Genomic DNA, 10,066 nt, shown 5'->3' with positions numbered 1-10,066 from the left:
CCATTCTGTGATTCTATGATACATCTCAGTTCAGCTGTCCATCGAACAGCCCTGGGAAGCTTTGCAGGCTTGCCCCGTACTTTCTGCTTGTGCTTTGTTTTAGTACAGAGAGCGTGCCAGAAAGCTTGCTGAGGCCAGCATGCTGTTGTGCTAAGCTAAGGAGGCTTAAAAACTAGTAACACAGAGGTTTGATGTTCAGGTGCTTTTTTTTCCTCCACGATGTCAGAGAGCTCTTTCGCACTCATTCTCTGATATTCCTGAGCAGTATTACTAGCAATTTTCTTAGTTCCCACAGCCTGTAAGCAGATGCACAGGTCATGCTAAATTCTGGAATTTTATTCCTCTTCATGTTAGAGAGCGGTACAGAGGCCAAAGGCACTACACTAGCCCACAAGTAAACACGGGAAATGCCATTGAAGATGTCAGAGCAACTCAGCACTGTTACTGCCTGCTGGTGTGCTTTCATCCAAAGTATCCCTCTTGCAGCTGGGAACGCCCTACAGTGTTTGCATACCCTTCATGACACCAGGGCTGTTGGTGGATGCAGGCGTCAACCTAATTTGAGCCAGAGTAAAGTGGACAATGCAACAAATTGTGCTGGTTCCCTGGGTGTCTGTTGGATACAGGGGAGAAGATGCTGTTGATAAGCAGTTGTCTGTGCTAAAGCAGGAAGTGAGCAGGGTAGAAAACTTTGGTCCACGTGTGATACTGTCGCTACGAAGTCTCTGCTGACATCTACTGGCTTAGGGCTGCAGAGGTTTCGAGCACTAAGTATCAAAAGTAGGCTAAGAGCTGATTTTTTGACTAGTGATTTTGTTTGCTAGGAGAAGTTATTCTGTGCAGCCCTTGTGATGTGACATCAGCTGGGTAGCATGTGAGAATCTTCCTTGGTGCTTTTAGCAAAGCCTAGCTGTGAATGCTAAAAAGAGATGAGAACCATTGTGTGAGGTCCATCAGCTGGTTGTATAAAATCATCTGGAAGGACACTCCCTGTGCTCCTGAATGCAGGACATTGGATCAGCATGCTGTGCACTTGATACGTGTTCTGTGAGCCTGACTGGAGCTAGGAGTTTCATCTCTCAGAAATCCTTGCTTTTACAGTGTTTTGAGTGAGTTGGGACATCCAGGTAATCCCTAAATTAATGGTTTTGGAGTTGGTTTCTCAGGGTGAATGACATGGGTTGCCTGCTAGTGTTGTAGACATAGTGTATCCACTTTAAGAAGCAGCTCTTTAATTTACCTCAGTAAAGAAATTAATGTTTAAGTAGAAATGCTTGGGGTTAGCATAAGTATTTGCATATGATCACTGTTGTGAGTGAGTGAGTGCCTGAGGTGATTTTACTAGCAGGGAAGGGAGACTGGGTTTTGCTCTATGGTCTATGTCAGTGTTTGAGGAAGGAAATGAGGTCTAGACTGCAAAATAAATGTAGGAAGGCTGATACGTAGTAGAACTGAATCTTCAGGTACTGCAGAACCCTTCTGGTCCTTCAGGGACAAGATTGGAAAATTGTGGCAGGAATCGATGGCATAACATAAGTGTCTTGCTCCATGCAAGAACATTTATGTGCTTGCATAGATGTGCCTGTGCCAAGAGACTTCTGATGTGATCAGAGGAGCTGCACATCTCCTTTGGTTTTCTCCCATATTCTGTTCCTTAGTTCCTCTTTGGTCCGCTTGGTAGGCCTCTTGTTCTGCTTAGTGAGTTACAATACTTAATTTTCCTCGTGGTTATTCATTACCTTTTATGAATTTTCAGGGTTAGGATTTTTCACAACCAGACAGAGCCTCCCACTGATCCTCTGAATAAAAGTATGTGGTTAGCTGCCCTTCAGCTGCTAAATGCATGCACGTCTTCTTGAAACACACAATTTCATAGATGTGTAAAGATGAAAATGTTTTTTTACCATAGGTTTACCTGTTCCTTATCAAGGTGGTATTAATTTGCACAGCTCTCTGAATATAACCGCCAGGAGCAGCTGAAATGTTGAAATTCTTATGTTTCATCTCTACTGGCCTTATTAATCCTCATGAACTGAGTGTTTCAGTGACATGCTCTGCAGTATGGAAGCTGGATACTGATTTCTGGATTTTACAGATGTTGTTATGAAACAGTGTTTTATTTTGTTTCATTGCTGTATAGGAACTCATGGTATTGCTTTTGAAGGATCTAGAAGAGAAAAAAGAGCAAGAAGCTGGTAACAGAAGAAGGGTAGAGCAGGCTGCTAATGATCTGAAGGTAAAGCATTATTTGCTTCTCTACTGGATGGTCATTTCACAAGGAGAGACATTTTGCTTTCTCTGTAGCTACTCAAAGTCCCAGGCAACTGTGCTTCTCACAGGAAAGGAGTGTATTCCCTGTATCCATCACAACATATTACTTAGGGAAAAAGTTTCCAAAGGCCTGGCGCTCACTGCCTGATCAGCCATATGTCATTGGAAGAATAATGCTGAAATTATTGTGCAGAGGAATAGCAAATAGCCCCAACCACGTACATTATTTTGGCTTCACTGATGCATTGCATTGAATAGTCTGGCTTTAGAGTTACAAGAACAGCTTTATTGCTTCTGTCTTAAGAATGGGAATGTATGCTAAGCTCCACCTTCATTTATAGAGCATGAAATGGTTTCTGCTCTAAGGAGCATCTCTAAGCATCTCTGTTACAGCCATGTCAGTAAGAGCTGGAAGGAGCTCTGTAGAGGTTTGCATCACTGCAGTTTGATGTCACTTCATTTTGGAGGCTTTCTTTTCCTAGCAGCTCCCTGTCCCTAGCTTGCTTTAAAAGGAAGAAAAGTGTGGCTATTGAAAGACCAGGTCTGCTGCTTGTAACAGTTAGTACCTGACCCTGTTGCATTCCAGCTGAAAACATTGGTTTCTGGATAAATAAGCATCTTAGAATCTGCCCTCAAGCTTTTCCATCCAGGACGTCAGCAGGTAAATCCTGGCTACACTCCATTAAGGGGTAAACACCCATTTCTCAAGAGATGCAGCACATCAGTAAAATTCAACTGAAATGTAACATTGAAAGCCTGGGAGATAAATGCCTGAAATGCTTATGGTCTGTTGAATAGGCGGGACACACTTTTCTGCTTCATCTATAGGCACATTCCATTATGAGCAAAAGGCAGCTGTCAGACAGAGTTACTCAGCTCCAGTTACTACTTAGGGAAGAGGAAAGTCTGGCAAAAAACTTCATTGATGAAAAGACCCAGCAAGCCTTGGAAGCACATGATCAGCAGTTGGAATCCTGTCGAGAAAAGCTTGCAGCCCTGGAGACCTTCTCACATCAAATCAAACAAATACAACAACACAGTGATCCAGTTCAGTTACTGGAGGTGGTATTGTATGGTCTCTTTCTACTTCTTATCCTCATAATCCCTGGTAAACCGCTCTAGTGATCTCCTCTGTAGATCCTTCTGTGTGTAAACAGCATCTTCCTCACTTCTTTTTAATCTTCTTTTTGTTGGCATTTTGGTGAACCAGTTTGTTTCCTGATTTTTGAGCTGTTGAGTGTTTCTACTATTGCACTGATTTCAGATCTATATGAAAGTCATGTTAATTTTAAGCATACATGAAACAGAATTATACATGTCTCTTAATCTTGATGACAGTGTATAAGGTCTTTTCCTGTGCAGTGTAGTACAAAGGTCTGAGGAAAGGCAGCCCTCTTGGAAGATTAGGAGGAAGGCTAAATTGTCTAATTTCTTTAATCTCAAGAGATCCTAATCAACCTGAGCATCATTTTACTGGAGGGGGCACTGTTTTTCTCTTTGCTTACAGGTAAATGGTAGCCTCTCTTCCCTAATAATCTTTTTCACCTTCCTTGGGAGGGGAGTGTTGCCATGTGCTTATGCCCTACCACAAGCCAAAGGATATCATTCTTCATGGGAAGGCCTGTGGTGGATTTTTCATCCTTTCAAATTGGTGGACTTGAGAGTCTGCGTTGTTGTGAGTGATACGGCCCTGGCATTCTGTTGTGTGGATCTAATGAGATAATAGGTATGCTGAACACAGCAAGGCTTGCCTTTTATGCCCCATATATTTACCTGGTGATGAAGCTGTGCTTGCTCTGCGGTGTGTGTGTGATCTGGGAGGGAAAAGTCCATTCCTGACACTGACTCTACTAATTGGAGAATTTGGATTTCTGCCCTCAGAAGTACACAGAAATCAAGAAGGAAATGCAGGAGCCCAGGCACCTGTTAGAACAATGGCATCCAATACCTCTCTCGTTTGAGCACATACTTAACCATTATAAGCACTTTGTGACAGTTCTTCAGTCCATTCTACAGAAACCGCTAGAAGCCCGGCTTAAAGAAGGTACCTGTGAGAGTACTGTGAATTTTGCTTTCTCCTGCTCTCTTTTTAAATAAAGCGTGGTCTGGAAGTAAGAGCAGAGCTTTTGACCAAATCATCTGGAGAAAACAGCAGCTTTTCAGGCATGGGTACTGTTCTCTGACAATATTGGTGTAATATTGCTGTAGCAGTGGTGATTTAGGAACATAAGAGGTTTCTTTTTCAACTCTCAAGATGTCCTTTTGTGTCTTAAATTTTGTCTTGATGCTTTTTCCACCTCTATCAGATATTTCTGTACAGTTTACTTCAGCTCCTGCAGAGCTTATCTTGCTTATATCCCTAGGCCATCACACCTACACAACAAAGCTGTCCCCTCCTTTCAGTAACTTTTGGGTGTAACTGCTCTGGCAGGACATCTGGCAGGCATGGAACATTGTACCTGTAAAATTTGAAAGCTTCTAATTGAAGGACCTGGTAATCTTTCTGTCTTCGGCAGCATGTTGTGCTTCACGCTCCTTTTGTCTTTGAGCTGGTATTACATCCATAAGTGACCTTAGGCATAATTTAAAAAAGCAGTTTCCTAACAGGCGGAGCCACAAAGCCAAATAACCATGGGGAAACCCCGCTGCTTGTTGAGTTACAGGTGAGCAGGGCAACACCAGCCATCACATTTCACCTAGCTACTTTTTCGTAAACCCTTTTCTGAGAATTGCCACCAGGAACAGTGTAGCAGGGTGCTGGGGAAAATGGTAAGACCAGATCTGAAAGGCCACTGCAGGATGTGTGGAGAATTGCTAGACAGTACCATGCAGTTGTCTCCCACTGCCTGACTGTTGTCATCTGATAGAGGGGTGCTTTTTGAGGAATGTGAGGTGCTTACTTGGAGTTGTACTTGACTGTAGTTCCTTGGCCACACTGGGATCCAGCCTCTCCATGCTGTCCAAGGAGCATAAGGTCGAAAGCATACAGAGTAAGTAGCTCTTCCCCAGAAAAAGTAAGAGTTTGTCCCATTAAGTTGGAAAATGGAGTGTGAGAGTATGACCTTATCCAGGACATGGGTAGTATTCACTCCAAAGAGGCACAACCCAAATACCCTGTCGAGCAAATTGCCCGTGGTGTTTTATTTTTAAAATCTTCTTGACAGCACAGCCGTGTTCTTTCACTGGCAGACTCCTTAAACCATCCCTTTTCTTCTCTGCCTAGATGTTTTCAGTAGCCTTAATGCCACTGCAAAGAAAGAACCTGGAACATTGTTGAAAACCCAGTCTTCTGTTGATCGGTTGCTTTTCCTAAAACGTAAGTATGGTTGAACAAAAGTTAGAAGCACTCCAAACACTTAAAACTCAACTCAATCACTGGAAGAGTCACTGCGTGTGTGCTGCCACTATCTTAAAACTCTGTACTAAAGGGATTCTGTTATTTACAGCATTTGTGAGGTGTGAGGTGCTGCCTGAAAGTCATTACCCTTTTCTGTACCCCAGGTTGGGAAAGAAATTTTATTTTCTGGCTGTGAAATCTTGATCCTTTGCTTTTATTCAGAACTGCCAGTGTGTGAATCAGCTAGTGGCTAACTTAGTTTTTGAACTTCACTGTTCTCCAGATCATTGTGGTCTGTCTTTAATTATATGACTATCACGTAATGTGTAAAGGGACAGTCTGCAGGTTATCCTTTCCTCTGGTGTGTAAAGGAAAGTTGTACATTGAGCATCTCTCTGATGGGAAGCTAATGGACGTTTCCTGTGGCCTGCAGCAGATGAGGGCTGTAGCTGTAATCTCAAAGCTGTAACATTCCCTATTTCCGTGGAACCTAGTGGCAAGGGCCTGTTGTAGGAGAAGGTCTGTTTTCTGGCCTGGATCCAGCCCAGTGGAAGCCATGACTGCAGCCAGGTGGACACTTGACTTCTTGCTGTTACTCAACAAGGAGGGCAAGGGGCAGTGCTGTGCTGGTAGAGTAGGTTACATGCTGTCCCTGCACCTACAGGGTGGTGTGTTCCAAGAGGTGTGTTTTTCAGTGTTGGTACCTTGTCTTGTTTCTGTGCTCTCCTGAGTGAACTTCCTAAGTCTAAACAGTTCAACATTTTCATTCCAAACAGGTTGTCTCAACTGGAGATGAGCAAACAGATGCTGTATTTGTAAATACAGCAGGTGTTAAGAAATCAGGAATGCAACGAGCAGTGTGTCTGTCTTCCTGGCTGTGATGTCATGGGTCTTTTCCTACTTGCACCATTTCTTTGCTGCAGGATCCTGAGTGGGTCTGTTTGTAACCAGAACCTGTTAGAGTGCTAGGACGGCTAGTCCACGGCACTAAGCACTTGCTACTAACACTGCATGTACAGTGCTACTTGCATCTCCATTTTACTGCAGTATACAGTTGCAGATTCAGGGGGCAGAGCAAGCTCTCCAGCACTACATCAGCAACTCCCTCCACATCTTTGCCTCAAAGGAAACAACCACTTAATTTCTGGTACTCAGGTGTGTGCAGTGATCCTACCCAGATGAAGATGATGTGTTAGTTAGGCTCTATGTATAAAACAACCATTAATGGTGCATCACTGGTTCCTGTATTTTAAACATAGCTGATGTGAGGGACCACAGCAAGGCAAGGAGGTGTGGGATCCAGCTGCATCCTACGGTCATAACATATGTGTACTACTTTCTTTCTGAAACATTAGACAAGTATAGAGCGTAAGTCCTTGTTGAAATTAACTGTGCAATGAACAGACCCTCACCTAATGCAAGGTGTCTGGTCTCTCTTGTGGGCATTGTAATAGGCCATAGTGCTGGTGCTCTTTCACTGTGAATTGCTGGAGATCTTACTTAGCTTTCCCTGCTCATGGCAGGAAAATGTGGGAGAGTAACAGGGCCAGCAGAGAATGGAGTGCATTGCACAGTATTGTCAGAGAAAAAAAATCTCACCTTAAAAATCATGTAGCTTTTTCACCTATTCTGGGATTTTGTAATTTCAAATTTGTTTGATTATAGATTCTTTTCCCCTGGCTTTGTGATTTCTAGTCCTGCAATAGCTGCTGCATGGTAAAAATACTCTAAGCTGTTGATGAATAAAACAGTGAGATCTGGGGTGTAGTTTCAGACTTGTGATTTTTCTTTTCTAAATGTCAGGGTAGGCGAACTGCTATAAATCCTCTGTCAGCTATTAAGTTGTTCCTTTGCAATGTACATGCTGCTGCTGAGACCTTTGGTGCCTCTGTGAGAAACAGACTCCTAGTGCATCCTCAAATGGGATTTCAGTGGAATGGGATCTCACAACCCAAGAGTCTGCTCCAGTGCCTGCTAAACCCCTTAAACTGTAATCCCACCACAAGTCTCCAACTATTCCACATAAAGCAGAAGCTGTCAGTGTTCGTTCTCCACCTAGCTTTATTCATCTTCAGCATGGTGTGAACCATGCTTAGTCTTTTACTTACCATCGGTATATAAAAACAGTGCAGTGCTTTCTATTGAAACTGTGAGTTCTTTCCTTGCAAAACTGCAGGTTCCAAGACACCGCCAGCTGTGGGCTGCTTTGCAGGTTTCTTTAGAACTGGACTTCTTTCAAGAGTCATGATAAATGTAGTAAGTATTTTTATGGTTTTGCTGCAGATGCAAGATCACCAACCTGGGAATATGACACGCTTCACCCAAGGCTAAAACTGTCTGATGACCGTCTTGCAGTAAGCTGTAACTGGAGGAGGATATTTTACCCTTGTGGTCCCCAGCGATTTGATAAGTTATGGCAAGTGCTAAGCAGAGATGCATTCCTCTCTGGCAGCCATTACTGGGAAGTTGACCTGCTTCATGCTGGAGCAGGATGGTGGATTGGTGCAGCCTACCCTTCCATTGGCAGGAAAGGAGACTCTGAAACCTGTCGACTCGGCTGGAATAGAGCATCTTGGTGCCTTAAGAAGTTTGATGTTGAATACTGGGCATTTCACAAGGGAGAGAGAATCCCCATCATAATAGAAGATGATCCTGATCGCATTGGCATTTTTCTGGATTATGAAGCAGGAATCCTTTCATTCTACAATGTTACTGATGGCATGGCTCATTTACACACCTTCAACTGCAAGTTCACAGAACCAGTTTACCCAGCCTTGAGGCTCTGGGAAGGGTCCATTGCAATATGCAAACTAACATAAAGAATGAAGCAAAACAAAGCTTGCTATTTCATGCTTTTTCTATGAAAACCACCTTAGCAATGATATATATGAATTAATCTCTGTCATACAAAAGCTGTAACTGTGATACTTTTAGAAGGTAACAATTCAAGAAAACTGACTGTAATTTTTTAATGTATTTAAATGTATATGCATTTTTCAGTGGGGGAAGATGACCTGTCTTTTATAAATTATGTTGATGGACTGCCTAGAGTGCCATATATAATATTTTTTATATTTTTTTTCAGCTTGCAAAATGGAAAAAGGCTGGTTGAAAGAAATGGCCACAATGCAGAGACAATAGCTTGGTTTATAAGTGAAATTTACTTCTCAAGTTTGAAAAAAAAAACCCACAAACCCAAAACATTTAACAGTTGAGTAGTTTTTTTACTGCAGGGCAAGCATACTGCATCAGTCAGTGCTCACATACAATCAAGCACATGATTCAAAGATTCTCTGCTTCCCACTTTAAAGGTATGAATATGGTTTCCTCAGAAATGCGGAAAGGTAAATATTTGAAAGTAAACAGCACACAAGTACAGAAACACCACCACCAAATTCAAGATACTTCACCAACTCATAATCAAGAGCAAGTTCCAAATAACCATCACTAGTAAATGATTCCACCACCAAAAAATGCAAATTAATTATACTAAAAAGCACTTCTGTGTTAACCAAGATAACTGTGGGCTACCTGGTTTGCAGCTGCTGCCATAGGGCTCCTTCTTGGACAAAGGGAAGAGCAGCAGGCTGACAGGAGTGGGACTGCATTTCATACCTCAAAAGTGAGAAGCTGTGATGCAAGAGCAGAGCACACAAGAGGTGCACTGGCCAGCAAGTGATGTGATCTACTCAGGCAGCCAGCCTCAGTCATGTCAAAACATAAATGTCAGGATAAAAACCCAACCCAATGTATTCACTTCTTAGTACAAAAAGGAGGCCACTGAATCTTCCCCAGCATTTGGCTTCCCACCCAGGAAGCTGCCCCCAGGTACAAATAGAGGTATTCAAATGTACTACAGAACTGATTTAAGATTCCAGGCTTCACTCAGCTCACAACAGATGCTTCTGATGTTTTTTTTGAAGCATAGGTTAAGTTTTCTTTCCACTAAACCATCTCAGATCTATTTTTTCTCCCTTTAATCTGTGTGGCTTGCCTTTCCATTCACAAAAAGAACAAGGCCTTTTCTCTTGCCCCTTAAATGGGACCTTTCTACATATCCAGTTTGCTTCCTTTCTTGGTACTGTCTGTGACAACCTAGCTTTCCCAAGTTCATTGTCCCCCAAGTGCAGATTCTTGCAACTCACTGCTTTATCTTGAGACTTTTTATTTTAAGGCTTTTATCTTGAGAAAAATCCATCAGGGCTGGCTGCATGTGTAGTTTTCTGTTCACTGTATGTGAACTTTCACTTATCTGCATTCAGCTCCAACTAGCATCCTGTTATCACTGGGGTGGGGGAGATAGGAGAAAGGAGAGGAACATTGGAAGATACAGGACTAGAACAACTCAAAATGCAGACAAAATTACTGTTATTTAGCATATTCTTAGTAGAAAAGTGAAGCTGGAAAGCAGATTGTGGTCTTAGATTTGGCAAAAATCCAAATTAATCTAGGTTAAGT

The 10,066-nt window shown here is 42.5% G+C and overlaps 1 protein-coding gene across 1 annotated transcript; it reads left to right on the top strand.

Annotated features, from left to right (window-relative positions):
* Positions 1–2,140: 2,140 nt before the first annotated feature.
* On the top strand, positions 2,141–8,608 carry TRIM14 (tripartite motif containing 14; the record flags this gene model as incomplete). Its single annotated transcript, XM_010161588.1, has 5 exons — positions 2,141–2,236; positions 3,100–3,333; positions 4,153–4,315; positions 5,495–5,587; positions 7,892–8,608. Coding segments are annotated over 5 exons (1,122 nt in total), but the record flags the coding sequence as incomplete, so codon positions are not given.
* Between the last annotated feature and the right edge of the window lie 1,458 nt (positions 8,609–10,066).

This window comes from Eurypyga helias, unplaced genomic scaffold (genome assembly GCF_000690775.1).
Source record: "Eurypyga helias isolate BGI_N326 unplaced genomic scaffold, ASM69077v1 scaffold19431, whole genome shotgun sequence".
Classification (NCBI taxonomy): Eukaryota; Metazoa; Chordata; class Aves; order Eurypygiformes; family Eurypygidae; genus Eurypyga; species Eurypyga helias.
The sequence above is the reverse complement of the archived record's forward strand: the minus strand, read 5'-3'. Positions and strand labels throughout refer to the sequence as shown.